Raw genomic sequence first — 19757 nt, forward strand, 5'->3', positions numbered from 1 at the left:
AAGGCCATGAGCTGGACACCAAGACGTTAAGCTTCAAGAAGATGACAGCCAAGGCACGCCAGGCGTCAGGATGGGCGCCAGGCGCCAAGAAGTTGGGCGCCAGGACATCGCCGTCATGAGGCTGGGCGCCAGACGTTAGCTTCAGAAGATGGACGCCGCGACGCCAGGCGCCAAGAGACTGGACGCCAAGACGCCAGGCGCCAAGAGACTGGACGCCAGGACGGAAGCGCCAGGATGATATTTGAAGACGCCGCTACTTCGGTCTTAGGACAATCGGAAGAAGAGAATGATGATATCCTTCCGCGATTCTCCTGTGGATCCTATTGAAGAGATTTCCGATGAAGACAATATTAAAGCCATCACTTTCATCAGACTTGAAAAGACTTATGAAGCTATTTTCGGAAGTTTTTCCAGAGAACTTTATCCCGACTGCTCCTCTTCCTGCCTTCAGAATTTACTCTGGGAAGGCTTCTAAGAGGCAGCATTCTGAAGATGTTTTGTCCCTGCCCAAGAGAGCGCCTAAAATTATGAATGAGCGGATGCTTTCAAGAAGGAACAAGGAAAGACAGCCTTTGCTTTTTCCTCCAGCCAAACTAGTTTGGTATCAAACTGAGAATCGTTATTTCGAATACCTGTTCTTCCCAGGAGACTTCGAATCTTGCTGACTCGCTCGCCGAAAGTGGCCATGGGGAAAACGTTTTGTTGGTCAACATCAGAAAGGAACCACCTCTCAAAGGAATTTTTAGGCCTTTGGAGGTCTTTAATTTTCTGGACTGGACCCTGGGAGCTTTAGGAAGAAAGATGGATATATTCAACACGCACTGGACACCTGAAGAACTCATTATATCTGATGTTGTGTGGATAAGGACTCAGAGATGGTACAACCAATAGCTGGGCGCTTTTTCAGCGGAATCACCAAGAAAAAAAGGGCCCATCTTTGCTCTCTTTCCTGGCTAATGGGGACATGTCAGTCAAAATCAGAACTGATTTATGCCTCAAGATTTAGTAAAAGAGGTCTCTTCACCCTGGCCCAGAAAACCCGCAAAGATCTGATATCTAAAACAGCAAGAAAAGTCCTACCAATGACTTTCATCGCTAAAAGAGTAGGCTGAGGCTTCTGTGTTTCAGTGTCTCAGCCCCTTTTCAGGTGGTCGGAAGCCCTCCGGTAGAGGTTCCTCTAGGACTGGTAGAAGAATCCATTATCAGAAGAGGCTTCTAGACAGGAAGAAGCAGGACCTAACTGTATCTTCTCCTGCAGGCAGCTTTGATTAGGTGTCAGACTATCCAACTTCTGGCAGGTGTGGGAGAAAAAGAGTGAGCGGACCTTGGTCCATTCAACTGCTCAAGGATGGGTACAAAATCCCTTTCTACAAAGCTGCTTTGGCAGACAAATCGATAGATCTGTCACCCAGATACAGAGATGAATCCAAGGCATTGGCGATTCAACAGCAAGTATCTATATTGTTGCAGAAGAACGAATAGAGAGAAAGCACGAAACCTGGATTCATCTAGGTTTTTTTACAGTCGACTTTCTGGTTCCCAAGAGCTCGGGGGTGGAGACCAGTACTGGGCGAGTGCCCTCAACGTCTTTGTACAAAAAATAAGTTCACCATGGAGACAACGAAATCAGTGTTAGCAGCAGTCAGACACGACTGATGGTTTCCTTTGGATCTTCAGGATGCATATTTCACATCCCTATCCACCCGCTCCAAGAAATACCTGAGACTGGCCTTCAAGGAAGAGAGTGTTCCAGTTTTGGGCCCTTGCTTCCAGCCTAAGCACTGCCCCAAATATTCACACCAGACGAGTCAAATGGCCGGAATGCTGCACACGAGAGACATCAGGCCTCTCTGTATCTGGACGACTGGCTCCTCAGAGCTCCTTCCTTCAATCGCTGTCTGGAGGATCTTCAAACGACAATCTGTTTATCAGAGAAACTAGGACTTCTGGTAAACAGACAGAAGTCGCATAACTAACCCCATCCCAAGAGATCCTGTACCTTGGGATGAGGATTCAGTCTCGGGATTTTGGGCTTTTCCGTTACCATCAAAGGATGGAACAGGCCTTGGTAAAACTACAGGATTTTCTGGGGAAACGGACGTGCTCAGCGAGGGAATGGATGAGTCAGCTGGGGACCCTTTCCTCGCTAGAACAGTTTGTTTCTTAGGAAGACTAAACCTTTCGCCACTTCAATTCCACCTCAATGGTATTGGAGCAGAGAAGAGGGTTAGAGACAGAGTGTATCCCCATTTCAGAGACGATGAAACAATGCCTTCAGTGGTGGAAAATCGACCCGTCAAGCTTCAGGAAGGCCTTTCATTAAAACAGAGGAACCCAGACCTAGTGTTGTTCTCTGGACGCGTTGGACTCGGGGGTAGGGAGCAAACACTGGGAAAGATGGAGGTATCGGGATCCTGGACCAGAGGACAAGAGAAGCTCCACATAAATCAAAAAGGAGCTGACTGCAATCTTTAGCCCTCAAAGAGTTCGAGCACTCAGTTCAGGACAAAGTTGTGCAGGTCAATTCCGACAACACGGCGGCGTTGGCCTACATCAACAAGCAAGGCGGAACCCACTCCAGGTCGTTGTATGAGGCGATCGAGGAAACTCCTTCTCTGGGCGAAAGAGAAGAATTTGATTTTATTGACATGATTCTTTCAAGGGGAAAGGAATGTGAGAGCAGACAGTCTGAGCAGGAAAGGTCAAAGTCCTGGCAACAGAATGAACTCTTCATCAAGATCGTCTGCAAAGATTTAATGTGGAATTTGGGGATGTCCATGCACAGACCTCTTCGCCACAGCACAAAACGAAGAGGATGGAGACGCACTGTTCTCCCGCACCCAGAACCCGAGGCAACGTGCATAGATGCGTTCCTTTAGATTGGTCCAGTCTAGATGTTTACGCTTTTCCCCGTCAAGATTATAAACAAAGTTATTCAGAGTTCGTGTCCCTCGAGAGCACCAGGATGACTCTAGTGGTCCCTTGGCCGACAAGAGAATGGTTCACAGAGGTGCGGGAATGGATGGTGGACACACCGAGAAGTCTGCCTCTAAGACCAGATCTACTCAAACAACCCCATTTGAAAAGGTATCACCAAAACCTTCAAGGTCTATAGCTGACTGCCTTCAGACTATCGAAAAACTCACAAGAGCTAGAGGTTTTTTTGAAGGGGAGGCAGCTAGAGTGATCGTAAGAGCAAGGGGAGGTCATCTACCATCAAAGGTGTACCAATCCAAGTGGGATATTTTTAGAGGATGGTGTAAGGACAACTCCGTTTCCTCTTCCAGTACCTCTGGGACCCAGATAGCGGTTTGCTTCTTTATCTTAAGAGGAGACGTAACTTTTCAGCCCGACTATTAAGGGATACAGGAGCATGTTGGCAGCTGTCTTCAGACACAGAAACTTGGATTGCCTGCCAATAAAGATCTCCAAGATCTTCTCAGATCATTCGAGACCACTAAGGAGAAAAGACAGAACTCACCAGCGTGGAACCTAGACGTGGTTCTAAAGTTTCTCATGTCTGATAGGTTCAAACCTTTGCGAGAGATTTCGTTTAAAGATCTCACCATGAAGACTCTGTTTTGGTTAGTTTAGCAACAGCGAAAAGAGTCAGTGAAGTCCGTGCCTTCAATAAAACTGTCGGTTTTAGGAACTAGCAAAGCTATCTGCTCTCTAAACTGGGGTTTTAGCTAAGAATGAACGTCCTTCACAACCCCTGGCCCAATGTGTTTCGAGATTACGAACTGGCAGATATCGCAGGTGAGGAGTTAGAGAGTCCTGTGTCCGTAAGAGCTCTGAGATCTTACCCGCAAAGGACTAAAGATTTACGAGGCAAGTCAGAGGCGCTTTGGTGTTCAGTTAAGAAGCCCTCTCTGCCAATGTCAAAAATGCGTTATCCTTTTCATAAGACAGTTGATAAGGGAAGCTCATTCAGAAGAGTAGTGAAGCAGACCTCAAGCTACAAAGGTTAAACCCATGAGGTCAGGGCAGTTGCAACCTCTGTAGCCTTTAGACAGAATAGGTCCCTACAAAGTATCATGGACTCTACCTTCTGGAGAAGCAAGTCAGTGTTGCCTCACACTACTTGGCAAGTACAGACGCTTTTGACAACTGCTATGCGCTGGGGACTATTTTTAGCAGGTAACTCAGTAGTGGGAGAAGGGACTACCCCTGCAATCCCATAAAACAATACCCTTGCTTCTTACCTTGGAATGGTTGAAATTTTATGGTTGTTTTGTGAAGATTGGACCCAGTCTTCCACAATCATTGATTTTAGTCAGGTGGTCATTTTGTTCCTTGGTGGTGCCCGAACAAAGGGTATTATAGGTTGTCTGTCACATAGAGGTTGGTACGGTTGGCATCTCTAGAGGTCTTCAGCCCCTGATGGATCGCTGGACCTCTTAAGGAAAGCAGACATAATGAGGGGGAGTTCATTAAAGTCAGCTTCCTTAATCCAGGTAAGAACCTTAAAGTTGGTTTATTAACTCTTAAGCAAAATTCAACGATGTTGGTGTCTCTGACCCTCCACCAAAGGTGTCAATCAGCTATATATATAACTACCAGGTAAAGTCAGATGTTTAATGATATTTTAATAGTAAAATAAATTTTTGAACATACTTACCTGGTAGTTATATATAATTAAATTCCCACCCTCCTCCCCTCTAGAGACTAAGGGGCATGGAAGATCTGAGGAATAGTTGGAATGGTTCCAGGTACCAGGGTAGAGGGCGCATGGGTGGTTCACCTGAGAACCGATCGATTGCCGCGAGTTTTGAAATTGTGCCGTGACGTCAGGGACTTAAGCTATATATATAACTACTAGGTAAGTATGTTAAAAAATTTATTTTATTATGAAAATATAATTTTTATGATGAAATAAAGTTTTATATGTACTTACCTAGTAATTACAGATGGAGCCCACCCTCCTCCCCTCACATGAACTTTTGGGGCATCAACAATTGAGCTTTTGGCTGAGTTGCTCCTCTCTCTTAGCCCATACTCCAAAAATGGGCAGGTTAGTCACCTCTATAAACAAAAGAGTAGCGCTACCACAAATTTTCAAAACTTAAGCTGCCGTCAAGTAGAAACTCTTAGCTAAGTAATTAGTGGGTAAGTATATATAAAACTTTATTTCATCATAAAAATGTCATTTTCGATGCTACAATGATGATGCCGTTATGACAAATATTTTAAATCTCACGTAATGGGCTCAGGCAGCAGCGTATGGTACAGTACATTTCCCTGAGAGGCTGGGATGTGCGAATCTCTCGCCCTGACCAATCCCTCACTCGTGCTCACCGGCCACAGAGTAAAGTTGTGTCAGTGTTAGTGTGTGATTTTTGTCTGTTTTAAACTGTTTAAAATGGAAATTTTTTATAAGATCATTATGTCTTTCAAATGCCCAAGTAAGTCTCCTCCTGGTGGTGTGACAAGAAGAGGCATTCCATCACTTTAAAGCAGAAAAAAATTATCAACCATCATGCCATGGGAAAGGCAGTCATGGCCATAGCACGTGATGAGTATATACTGTATTACAGTCACCAATATCCACCATCATTGAAGACAAGAAATGGATAATGGAGGCTGCAAAGGCATCTGCTTCAATTCATTCGACGTTTACAACAAAGAAGAGGTCAGGACCTGTGGAAGAATGGAGCAGTTACTGGTGACGTGGATGGAGGACCAGATACAAAAGCATATGCCACTCAGCCTCTTGACCACTGAAACATAGACGCGCTTGCTTTTCGAGGAACTAAAGAAAAACTACGATGATGCACAACAAAGACTTTGTAGCAAGTTATGGATGGTTTCAGCATTTCAAAACCTGCCATAATTTTCATAGTGTGAAAATTATCAGTGAAGCAGTAAGCACGGATGCTGAAGGAACTGCTAAATTTAAGGATGCTTTGCATAAGATCGTCGTTGATGAAGGGTACTTGCTGGATCAGATCTTGAAGTCGATGAAACAGGACTGTATTGGAAGTGGATGCCAGAACGTTCCTACATCCGCAAAGAGGCAAAACGATGCCCAGGTTTATGGCATACAAAGATGGACTGACTCTTCTGCTTGGGGGAAATATGGCTGGGTATAAACTCAAGCCATTCATGATTTATCACTCCACAAATCTGAGGGCATTAGCAAGAATCAGCAAACATATGTTTCCTGTGCATTACCGGCATAATAACAAAACACGGATGACTGCACTCCTATTCGAAGACTGGTTTTTGCATTGCTTTGTTCCAGAAGTAAAGGAATATTGTAAGGAAAACAACATCCCCTTCAAAATTCTGCTGATTCTTGACAATGCTCCCGGCCACTCTCAGCACATTGGAGATATTAACGAGAACAAAAAGTTGTGTTTCTGCCACCAAACACAACTTCTCTCACACAACTCATGGATTAGGGCGCCGTGGCTACATTCAAAGCCTATTATCTTTGGAACACATTTGCTCAGGTTGTTGAGGCTACATATAATGAGGACAAAGAGCTCAGAAATTCCTGGAAGGAATTGAATGTTCTTAATGCCATTCTGAACATTGGAAGGGCATGGAAGGAGGTGAAGAAAGAAAGTATGAATGGGATTTTGAAAAATCTGCTAAAAGTGTATTTGAACTCATTTAAAAGTTCTGATAAGGATGAACCAGATGTTGAAATTAACAAATCATGTCACTTGGGAAAAGTTTAGATTTAAAACTTGAAGAGGAAGATATCCAAGAACTCATAGATGTACAAGATGTGTAGAGCTAATGGCAGAAGATTTAATTGAACTTACAGAAGAGAGATAAAGAACTGAAGAGGAAGAAGATATTAAAGAAGAACCAGCGCAAAAGTTTATGATGAAAGCAATTGTAGAGGCATATGCCCCAATTGAACACGGTATGAAACTGTTCAGTAAAATGGATGTGAACTTGAAACAATATGCTAAAGTTGAGAGAGGACTTCAAGATGTTCTTGCATGTTACCAAGTCATTTACTAAAATGAAAAAAATGTGCTGTGCAAGCTACAATGGATGCCTTAAGAGAATGACTCCAGTGTCATCCCCTCCCACTATGCTTTCCACCAAATTTGAGCCTGATGTTTACAAGTTCAATGTAGCCATCAACAGCCTGACATTGTTCAAGTACGCCGATGACGGACTGAATCGTGGTGAGTACAGTACATGTCCGATTCTTGTTTGTGTTATGCAATTTCTCTGTTTGTATTATTATAACTCTAGTGTATTGTAAGTCAAATTGCATTGAACCTCCAGAATTAGTTGATATTGATGATTAAAGACCAATTAAAAACAGAAAAGAATTAACAGTACAGTACTGTACCATACAGTATATGTGTAGATTATACTGTATAGATAGGCTAGGCTGCCTCTTGAGTTATGATATTTTCCAGTAATGACAGGTCCATTGCAACTCATCCCCATCATAACTAGGGGATTACCTGTATTTAAATCATACTCCCAACTGTCCCATCCCTGTAGCTGAAGGAGAAGTGGAGGCTGTCATGTGAATAGGAAGGGTTTCATTTCTCACTAACCATACAAACCCCAACTGCCTTGCTGATAAGGTTCAGTGCCCAAATGAGCTGTTGTCAAATGATATTCCTGTACAGTATATAAATTGTTCAGGTTTATATATCTATAAACAGTGGAAATATCTTAAAATTTTGGTATACAGTAAATCCCCTCCGTATTTGGGGGGGATGCGTACCCCCCCATGAATAGCTAAAATCTGCAAATACTTAGAACCCTTCTCAAAACACTTAGAACTGCCTATTTTGATAGTTCAAACACACAAAGGAAAACTAAAATTGCTTGTACAGTTATTATCCTACTTACGATGGCGTTAGGTTCCAAAAAAACCTGTCATTTGTTGGAAAAACCAATCTCAAACATAGTCTAGCCTACACTAGGGTATTCAATACCGTGTATACATATATGGCAGCGCAACCTACACTATAAAGTATACTCTATACATACACGGTATAGTAATTATTAATATCAGCTAATTCTGGAGGTTCATGCAGAGTGACTTATGATAATTCAATACAAAGAGAAATTGAATAACACAAGAATTAGCTTAGCCTACACTATGGTATATCGTATACATATACGGAGCCTAGCCTACATTATACTGTACAGAAAACCCCGTATTTGCGGTCTCACTATTCGCGGATTTATCTGTGGAGCGTGTCTACCCATTATTCTTGGAAAATTCACCCATTTGCTTTATTTTCACTGAGAAATATTCACTAATTATTGTATTTTCATATAATTTTCATGTAAATGCACTTTTTGTGATAAAACTATTAAAATACTCAGTTATAAACATTTTTAGAGTTTTTTTGTGTTTAAACTATCAAAATAGGCAGTTCTAAGTGTTTTGAGAGGGGTTTTAAGTATTCGCAGATTTTAGCTATTCATGGGGGATTGCTGTACACATCCCCTGCGAATACGGGGCGTTTACTGTACTCTATATTTACATATCGTATTATACAAACATCAACATAACGAATATGCATCTTTTCCATGGATCTTTTAAAATGTTATGCCTTAATTCACTCTATGCAATAATATTGTACATATTCGTATATTGCTTTTGTGTTATAAATTGAGATCATAACAATCCATGTTTTGGTTTGGAAATTGATTACACGGTAAGTTCATTTCGCTTAACTCGGTTCAGAGCGCTTTTCTTGCTTCCAGTTGGTGTAAATGAATCTCTAGATAATTTATTTATATGGGCAAGGTTATTTTTCGTTATACGAAGTGTTTTTAAGTCGAAATATAACTTAAATTCATCTTGTGAAATTAATTTGACTATTTTTTTTTGTTAATAGATGATGCAGGCTGTATGGGGGCATTTATTTCATGTAAAAAAAATCAAGGTTCCCTTCGCTCTTCACTTGATTTCACCATAATATGAGCTTTACTACATATTTGTCGTTTATCGGCATAAAAATAGCAGTACAATAAACCCCCTGTATTCGTGGTCTCACTATTTAACTCTGAACTTATTTAATTGTAATTTATGTGTAGTGTTTTGTATAAAAAGGCAAAGTCAAGGTAGTAAGTTGGTGATCGAACAGATTAATCCATTTTCAAATATTTCTTGTGGAAATAATTGGTTTGGATCTCAACTGAATTGCATCTCAACACTTCTTCTGGAACGGAGTAGTGTCGGGGTCCGGGTTTCTACTGTATTCACATTTTCTTTTGCAATCTGTTGAACTCCCAGTGGTGCAAAAGCAAAAGCTGTGTTATGGAGAGGTTAGTATTTAAAAAATAAATTCTAAATTCAGTATGTAAAACTAAGAAAAATCCAAATTTTTACAAAATTTTGCTATTTTTCTAAGTTGAAGTAATAGTGAAGATTGCTATATGTAAAATTACTTAAGCCAGAAAATCCACCTTCTGCACACAGAAAAAGAAAAGTTATTTGTAAATTAATACATTGGTTTGTATCATTGAAACAATAATTACTTAAATGCCTCATTGGTATTTCTTTATTAGAATTTGTTGTGTGGGTGTAGTTCCCTATAGTATAAATTTTTTCTTTAACCCTTACAGGCTGGGGTAAAGGATACAATAGAAACACCCCTAGGAATGGTTTATACAGATTTTATTCCAATTTTTAAAATCTCATTTTGTGAAATTACAATTACAGCATACATAATATCATAACAGATAACTAAAATTAGTAACAATCCCTGAGTATGTTTATGGTAAAATATTTACAAGATGTGCTGGGCTGGGGAGATGCAGTACCTCTTAGTGAGTTATACATGCTTTTTCAAATATTTCTTTGTACTTTAGTTTGCAAAATTACAATTACTATCATAAATATAGGAACTAAAACCAACAGCAGTCCCTGGGTATATTTATGGGCAAATACATACAAGATATCCTGGGATTGGGAGATGTAGTACATTCCCCTATGACATCTCAAGTCACTAATTCCCTCATAGCCTGGACTGACGTGTTAATGTTGCCATAAGTCATTTATGGCCCATTCAAGTGACTGACCATTTCCTGCATGATTCGTTCAGACTTATGGTGCAAAATATAAATTCTCACCTAATCCAGACCAGATCGAACATCAAGAGCTATTATTATGCCACACATGATCATGCCTGGACGCAAGGGGTTGAAAGTGCTTGAAGAACAACATAACTATACCTTTGTCATCATGAAGTAATTTGTTATCTCAATTAATATCTTTTTCATCTGTGCCCTCTGATGTGATCCAAATTTTAATGTTCCCATGCTTCCATATCCAGGGACTTACTATTGGAGGTTAATTGTTGTCACTCAGGTGTCTTTTTTTTTTTTTATGAAAAGCTGCTGTAACTTATTTTTTTATTTTGTCTTTTTCATTTCAGATGGTCTATTGATGAAACTTACTCCAAGTCTCTTGTTAAACTAGCCAACAAGGCTAGTACAAATACTGAAAAAGGAACTTGTGCTCCTATATTTGTGGTGCTACGCCAGTCATCTGAGAAATTAAGCAACATTCACAGTCACACCGTCCAACGCGTCCAGGACTTAGTTAAGGAAGTAGTCAAGTATAGTGATGATCTTCATAAAAAACATAAAGGGGTAAGTGTACAATTAAAAAGTGAAGCTTTACACTCTTGAAAGTTACCTTGAGACTCGGGTACCTGTCAGTCACCAGCCTCACTCTTCATGTAGTCTGAATGTGAGGTTTAGAGATCAGTAGGGCTGGGAGGAGGCAATTAATATGAACGAAAGGTTTTTACAAAATGCTGATTGCTCTGAAGAAGTATACAACCTCTTGTCTTTAAATATGTCTCCAGTAACATCTGGTTTCAGTCACTGAAGCTTGATAGCAAGATCCGCACTGTCTTCAGCTGTTGTTGAGTAAAGATGTCTCTTTCTGCCAAGTGGTCATGTAACTGGGGGACTAGAATTTGATTTTGAAGCTTTATTATTAAATCTTTTTGTTTTATTGTATGGGATTTCTGTATGTCAGGGAACTAGAACTGAGATTTTTGTCATTTGTATTTGACCTATTCAGTTATGTATTTCAGTATATAATGGTAATGGATAATTGGTATATTATGGTAATGAATAATTGTTATTCTTCTTGCAAGATGGTCAGCTTTTGTTTCATTTCTAACAGTAAGCATTATTTTTTGTGATTAATCCTCCCTATTGTTAAAGATAGCTTACATCATCACACCAGTCAGGTGCAGCCTGCATTCAATTAAGAGGAATGCTTGGCTTTCCCAGATAGACTGTCTAGTTTGCCTGTCTCTCATCAGAATTCATGCCATTGTAGTGATTGGTGCTGCTAGGCACTCAGGATTTTGGCTGTTGTACGGTTACATGGTAATGTGAATTTTTACTTTGATAGATAGAAATGTCCTTAACTGGAAGCAGTAAACACAAGAATTTAGGTTCTGTAGTGTCTTATGTGAAAACAGGATGTGTTCGGTAGAAATAGGTAGGCACTCTGTGTTAGTTGTAGGGGTCACGAGTGTGAAGATGACCTCTGGTATGAGAGTAGGGAATAGTCTGACATAATGATGAAGAGATTCCTTAGTTATGGAGGAAAAGGAAGCAGATAGGTTGAGAAGGCAACCGATTAAAGCTTGACCTTAACTAGTTACTCCCCTTCTGGCTTCCTCACTTATTCCTTCTTTCTCTTCCAACACAACTCCCTCCCTCCCTCTCCCTACTCCATCAATTCCATTTCTTGTTACCCTTACCGTAACTCTTCTGCTCCCCCTTCAGTTCAGGAAAAGTTATTGGATCTAGTTACTTCCCTTCTGGCTTCCTCACTTATTCGTTCTTTCTCTCTCCCAACCCACCTCCTTCCTTTCCTCTCCCTTCTCCATCAGTTCCATTTCCTGTTACCCTTGTTGTAACTCTCTTCTGCTTCCCCTTCAGTTCAGGAAAAGTGATTGGATAAGTTAGAACAGGATAGTTGGGTTTTGATTTTAGAATCAATTAAGGGTTTAACTGAATTTGTGTGGGATAAAGAAATAGCTGGTTTTCCCATGGTGTGTACAGTAAACCCCCTGTATTTGTGGTCTCACGATTCGCGGATTCACCTATTTGCTGATTTCGCTATGGAACGTATATAAAATTATTCGCTGAAAATTCGCCCATTCACAGTATTTTTCACTGAGAAATATTCACTAATGACTATTTTCATCTAATTTTCATGGCTAAATGCACTTTTTGTGATAAAACTATTAAAATACTCAGGTAGTGCTCGAGTTACGATAATTCGCCTTATGACTTTGATTTTGCAATGGGGTAAGCAGTTAATATCGATACGACAATATTATAAAAAATACTTTTAAGTTTTGCGCAGGCGCAGGTAGCAGCGTACAATCAGGCAGCGAGAGAGACCAAATTACAATAAACCAACTTCTTTTCCTCTGTCTCTTTATCCCATCTAGTTAAAAAAGTAAGAGAATGATAAAAGTATTATTATTAACGTTATGCTCTTGCGTAAATGTGTACAGTACAGCCATAAACAACCAAACGAGAAACTGTTGTTTCACTTATCACCGAATCGGATAACAACAGCCGTTTTGCTTGTATTTCAACCATTGTATGGTAATAAACAATTACTGTAGTTATAGTACAAATGACGTTAAGTAGAATAGGACTGACATATTTTTACATTATACCCTTATTCGGTATGGGTGAAAGATTGGCAAGGAAATATACTGGTAAATTTAAGCTGGAAGTTGTAGTTGAAGCTGAGAAAACAATGTTCAAGCTGCTAATGACTATAAATTATCGTGCATCGGTAACATGGATGAAACTTGACCGTAATTAAAATTGGAGAGAAAGTATTTTAATCCAAACTACTAGGCATGAAAGAACACATTACAGGCAGTCCTCGGTTATCAGCGGGGTTCCGTTTTTGGCGATTTTTCGGCTTATCGGCACCGATTTTTGGTTCTCAGCGCCTCTGTTAGGTATGTATCGGCACCGATAAGCAGAAATCTGTGATTTTTGACGCCGAAAATTGCCGATTTTCGTTGCTAGACAAGAACCGTAACGCCGGATTGTCATTAACCGAGCTCATCCGTTTTTATGGTGCTTGTTTAGCAACGAAAATTGGCAATTTTTGCGCCGAAAAACACCAGTTTCTGCCTATTGTCTTCGATAATTGGGTATTGGCGCCGATGCATACCTAACGTGGGCACTGATAACCGAAAATTGGCGCTCTTCAGTACCGATAAGCTCCGAAACTCGCCGAAAAGGTACCGAAAATAGCAGCGATTTTCGGTTATCATCACACCCTAAGAACAGAACCCCCGCCGATAACTGGGGACTGCCTACTGCTATTTTTACACCAATAAACGATAAATACGTAAAGCTCGTATTATGATGAAATCAAGTGAAGTGAACGGAATCTTTATTTATTTTACACAAAACAAACGCCCCCAAACGGCCTACGTCATCAATTTATGAAAAAAATAGCTAAATTAATTTCACAAGAAGACATATTTAAGTTATATTTTGTCTTAAAAACACTTTGTATAACGAAAAATAACCTTGCCCCTTATAAATAAAGTATCTAGAGATTCATTTACAGTAACTAGAAGTAAGAAATGCGCTATGAACAGAGTTAAATACGGCAAAAGTAAACTTACCTGTAATCGATTTCCAAACCAAAACACTGATCGCTATGATCGCAATTCATATTACAAAAGTAATATAAGAATAATTACAATATTATTGGATACAGTGAATTAACCCTTAAACGCTGACTGGACATATCGTAAGTCAACTAAAATTGTCTGTCGGGTGACGAGTGGACGTACCGTACATCGACTACAAAAAATTTCAACCTTTGGTCAACTTTGACTCGACCGAAATGGTTGAAAAACGCAATTGTAAGCTAAAACTCTTACATTCTAGTAATATTCAATCATTTACCTTCATTTTGCAACAAATTGGAAGTCTCTAGCACAATATTTCGATTTATGGTGAATTTTTGAAAACTTTTTCCTTCGTCCGCACAGTAACTCGGCGAAAAATTTCAGAAATTCTTTCGTTATTTTGTCGTAATTTTGCACCATTTTATATTAGCTTACATAAAGTTTTATATATGAAAATGTGCAATTTCATGTAAAATACAACAAAAAAACAACCCATGGTTTGTAGCTTTATCAATTTGGAAATATTTTCATATAAATAACGATAAGTGCCAAAATTTCAACCTTGGTCAACTTTGACTCGACTGAAATGGTCGAAAACGCAATTGTAGCTAAAACTCTTACACTCTAGTAATATTCAATCATGTACCTTCATTTTGCAACAAATTGGAAATCTCTAGCACAATATTTCGATTTATGGTGAATTTTTGAAAAACTTTTCTCTTCCGTCCATTTCGGGTAACTCAGCCGAACATCTCAGAAATTCTTTCGTCACTTTGTCGTAATGTTTGCACCGTTTTATATTAGTCGTTACATAAAGTTTTATATATGGAAATGTGCGCAATTTCATGTAGAATACAACTAAAAATAACTCATGGTTGTAGCTTTTATCAGTTTTGAAATATTTTCATATAAATCACAATAAATAGAAAAAAATTCTACCTTCGGTCAACTTTAACTTGACCGAAATGGTCGAAAACTGCAATTGTAAGCTAAAATACTTACAGTTTAGTAATATTCAATCAATTACCTTCATTTTGCAACAAACGGGAAGTCTCTAGCACAATATTTCGATTTATGGTGAATTTTGAAAAAAAATTTTTTTTACGCTCTGCCAAGCGTTAATTCATGTATCATTTTGTGATAATATTTTCTTTGTGTTGCTTTGATCCTTTTACAATTTGTTATATACCAAAATCATTGCAATTTAGTGTACAATACAAAGGAAAAAACTTGTTAGCTCTAACCGTTTTGCTCACAGCGATTTGTATACAATTATATATGAAATTTTTTTTTGTGCTGTCATATATTTCAATATTTATATATGATAATGATATTTTCATTTCTGATGGTTGCATACTAAACTTCAGGCAATGACAAAAAGGAGCCAAAATGAAATCTTAATCTTAAAAACTCAATGTGCTGTAATTTTTTGAAAAAACTTTTTTCCACTTCTCGCTAACTCCAACGAGCATAACATCGACAGACACTTTTGTAAATAGAGGCTCAGCGTTTAAGGGTTAAGGCATAACATTTTAAAAGATCCATGGAAATGATGCATATTTGTTATGTTGATGTTTGTATTTCTGGATCGGGGTCCCGTGTCACCCAGTGAAATAGTCCATTCAGCACTTATTTCTAGGTAATTCCACGTTGCTAGATACCAGAGAAAGCTAAATGAAATGCTGGGTTACTACCCCAGAGCGAGCTCCACTAGATGGAGTCGTGTATGGAAAGGTGAACTACAAAAACACGGCACCTTATCCTATAGAGATTCCCAATGTCAAAGTCCCAACGAGAGGTGCCGATACAAGCCCATGCACTACCATGGACTGTATACAAGGCAACACTAGCCGATTCCATTTTAGCACGTTTTCGTTCACACGTAATTTCGTTGTGATCCTTATTTTGTGCTCTATTTTGGATTTTTTTATGGCATCCCTGCAGGTTCTTCTTCAATTACTTGAGTACCAGTGTTTTGTTGTTTTTAGGCGATTGAGGCTTCTTATTTTCCTTTTAGTTTAATAATTAAAGGATTTATAATGCCTGTCTCGATCTCCTCTCACGCCGTCTCTTGACCTCTCTTGGTCTTGGGTCGGCATGTTTGTTTTGTGTTTTTTATTTGTATCCCTTTTATTTGGGATATTTTACCATTACTGATCCCTAACTTTAGTGGGTTTGATTAATTTTATGTTTGTTCTGTACCCATTTTCTACGAGAAGTGCTGTTTAGCGTTTAGGCTACGAGCTACCCCCTCAGGCCCATTCGCTTTTTATCATGGCTTCATTATGAGAGTGATTTTTATTACGGGAGTGATGTTTAGCGTTTAGGCTACGAGCTACCCACTCGTGCCCATTCGCCTTTTATCATGGCTTCATTACGAGAGATGTTTAGCGTTTAGGCTACGAGCTACCCCCTCGGGCCCATTCGCTTTTTATCGTGGCTTCATTACGAGAAGTGTTGTTGAGCGTTTAGGCTACGAGCTCCCCCCTCGAGCCCATTTGCTTATCATGGCCTCATTATGCTACTTCCACTGGATTCATAACTACAGAAGGCTACCCTCCTGAATCAGGTGGGATTCCTTCCTGGTTACTTAGAAGCCCAAAGACTCTAGAAACCGATTATAATGACCGCTCCCTCAGGCAATTCCTGACGCTGGGTGCCCAAATGAGCCAGGCAACTAGATATGCAGCTAGCATAGCCTCCTAATACCGGGAGCTGTTGAACTACGGTATTGTTCAAACTGGCAAAGACTCTGGAGCCGCATTGAGGAGGGCATGAACCTGAAGGGGTGCGCCCTGCTCCCAGTCTGAATCCCAAGAAGGATAGGACCTTTCTGCAACCAAGATGTGAAAGGAAGCATCGGAAAGGTCTATAGAGGTGGTTACTGCTCCACGGCGCAGTAGGATCCGAACCCACAAGACTGTAAGCAACCGAGACTTGCCGCATGAATAAGGAAAACAAACGGGACACGCCCGGAAAAATTTTCCAGTGGAAGGGAACTTCCTTGGCAGACTGAAAAAGCCTGACAGGCCATTCACAAAGACCCCCAGAACTCTGGCCGGAGGCTGATTGAACCTGATTGGAGGGGGGGAACAACAGTCCAGCTCCACCCCGGGCCCTGATAACTATACTCTGGGCCCAGTTCTTATGCTATTAAAGACTTAAATAGAAACGTTGAAAACTAGGAGAATTCTACCCTGTAAGTGGTCACCGTCTAAGATCATGAGCTTAGAATAGCACCTGAATAGGCTTGTATTAAGAAAATACTTCCTGCCTAATAGCAGACCCAATGACAGTGCCCACTTACATTATTTTCATTACATGAACTTAGAGACCTTTTGGCTAATGTTCAGGTAGAATTCTCCTAGTTTTTCAACGTTTCTATTTAAGTCTTTAATAACATAAGAATGACGTTTATTTCTCTGTTATTTCACCGGGTGACACGGGACCCTGATCCAGAAAAGGATTTTGACAAAGGAAAAATCTATTTCTGGAGAGGGCCCGTCTCACCCGGTGACCCACCCCTGTTTTCATTCTCTCCCCCTTGATAAACTTCATTCTAGTGAGGTGGTGCTAACATGGAATGCGGCCTAGTGTTGCCTTGTATACAGTCCGCGAGTAGTGCATGGCTTTGCATCGGCACCTCTCTCGTTGGGACTTTTGACATTGAATCTCTATAGGATAAGGTTCCGTGTTTTTGTAGTTCACCCTTTTCCATACACGACTCCATCTAGTGGAGCTCGCTCTGGGGGTAGTAACTCCAGCATTTCATTTAGCTTTCTCTGGTATCTAGCAACGGAATTACCTAGAAATAAGTGCTGAATGGACTATTTCAGATGTTTGTATAATATGATATGTGAATATACAGTATAATGTGAGCTAGGCTACCGTATATGTGTACTATACAGTATACCATAGTGTAGGCTAAGCTAATTCTTGTTTGTTATTCAATTTCTCTTTGTATTGAATTATCATAAGTCACTCTGCATGAACCACCAGTTGGTTCTTAACCACGTAAAATAAGTCTAATCCTTCAGGCCAGCGCTAGGAGAGCTGTTAATCAGCTCAGTGGTCTGGTAAAACTAAGGTATACTTAAAATCCAGAATTAGCTGATATTAATAATTACCATACCATGTATGTATAGAGTATACTTTATAGTGTAGGCTACGCTACCATATATGTATACATGGTACTGAATACCCTAGTGTAGGCTAGGCTATATTCAAGATATGTTTTTTCCAACAAACGATGGATTTTTTGGAACCTAACCCCATTGTAAGTAGGATAGGATAATACCTGTATGAGGATTTTTAGAGTTTTTTGTGTCTGAACTATCAAAATAGGCTGTTCTAAGTGTTTTGAGAAGGGTTCTAAGTATTTGCGGGTTTTAGCTATTCGCGGGGGGTTTGGTACGCATCCCCCATGAATACAGGGGGTTTACTGTACTCTTGTGCATTCTCCCTTGAGAGGAAAGGTGTCAGTGGCCTTGCCTGTCAGTAGCCCTTGCTCAGGACTGCCCTGTGCCAGTAGGTAACCTACACTGCCAGAGAACCGAGTTGTGTCTTTGGGCATGGTTGTTTTGTACTCCGACACCTTTTCCACCTTTGTTACAGACAACTGGTCATATTCCTCGATCACCAAATGACCAGTTCGGTAGACATAAGTTGACGCACCAGTTATCACCATTAAATTTGTCAGGATCTAATGGTAGTGATGTAGGTGTAGAGTTAGAATTTAGTAGTTTAGGAATTACCATAGCTACAAGGTTAATGTTCATTTATGATGATATCTGTTATTAAAGTTAATGTTATAATGCCTATTCCTTCTTTTTCTGGTCCTGCAGTCTCAGTCTGTTTGTTCTTTTCTACTGTTTCCTTCTGGCTCATTTCCTCTTTCTGCTCATGATTTTCATCTTCCATGTTTCATCTGTTTGTTGATATTAGTAGCCTGTCCTCATCCACTGCCCTGAATATGTCTTTTGTGGTGACTGCTGCCTTCTCAGAGGGCATTTCCTTAGAAACTAAGCTAAATGCTATATTGAAAGTTTTTCTAAACGTTAACTGTCATCATCAGGCAGGATGACGTTTTGCAAGGTGGTGGCTGGTGAGTCTGTTGTGTTGGGCCTAATTGATTCACTTCTCCCCTTCCCTCCCAGTTGCCTTCCCAGCCGTCATTACTCTGTCCATTGTTGTCACGCTATTGCTCTCTCAGCTGCCTCTTGGTACCTCAGAAGTTATGCAGCAACTATATCCTCAATGCTGCCTCCTCTGCCTCTTTTTTGCTTTGCTTAAGGAGTTGGCTTCCGACAGCTTAGCTCCTTTTTCAACTCTTCGGTTTTAAGGTGACTCATGGACAGGTGTGCTTATCTCTTCCTACATTTGGTTGAGGATTTTGAGATGGTAGAGGCTTGGTCTTTGCTGTCTTTTGGCACTTTGTCTAAGGTGAGCATTAAAGAGGTTTCTTGTGTTCTAGTGCAAAGGCTCTTTAAAAAGGCTTCTAGTTGTCTTTCTCCCTTCATGAGGTTACCTAGAGCACCCTTATACGATACTGGTTCTATGCTGGTTCTCAAGCCTTCTTTGGTTCGACAGGACTTCTTTTCTTGTGTAGACCCACTGAAAAGAAGTGTGTTGGTGATGGGCAAGGTTCTGTGGTCTAACAGTGAGACAGAAAATCTAGTGATGCCACTTTTCTGAGTCACTGAGGCCTTATCATAAGCTGAACTCGAACAGCATAATGTTCATTCCTTAGTTCAGCTTGAAGATTTTATATTGCTGGAGGGATTCTGCATTTTTGAAGACTGTAGAGTTCTTGAATTGCCTCAACAAAGTGATTAGTGATGTATCTGGAGAGTATCTTACTTATTTACTAACACGGATCGACCATCACTAATCTGGGACTAATTTCGGCTAGCATAAAATTTTCCGGGTCACTGCACCAACCTGACGCTACTGTTTGTTGGTGCTACTAGTGTGCATACGTATGTTTCCTATGAAACACGATTGCATTTATGTTTTGGGTCGTAATGAATGAGCAAATGCAGTAAAATTGTAAATGAGAATAGCATAAAATATAAATAAAATCATAAAACATTACAAGAAACAAAAGCAGTTGGA

The 19757-nt window shown here is 40.0% G+C and overlaps 1 protein-coding gene across 1 annotated transcript in view; it reads left to right on the top strand.

Moving 5' to 3' along the window:
- LOC136835786 (F-BAR domain only protein 2) overlaps window positions 1–19757 on the top strand; it is a 261890-nt gene that overhangs the window by 16015 nt on the left and 226118 nt on the right. Inside the window, exon 3 of the mRNA XM_067099642.1 lies at window positions 10377–10593. Within this exon, the coding sequence (XP_066955743.1) occupies window positions 10377–10593 (217 nt within the window). The remainder of the gene's footprint in view (window positions 1–10376; window positions 10594–19757) is intronic.

This window comes from Macrobrachium rosenbergii, chromosome 55 (genome assembly GCF_040412425.1).
Source record: "Macrobrachium rosenbergii isolate ZJJX-2024 chromosome 55, ASM4041242v1, whole genome shotgun sequence".
In the NCBI taxonomy this organism is placed as follows: domain Eukaryota; kingdom Metazoa; phylum Arthropoda; class Malacostraca; order Decapoda; family Palaemonidae; genus Macrobrachium; species Macrobrachium rosenbergii.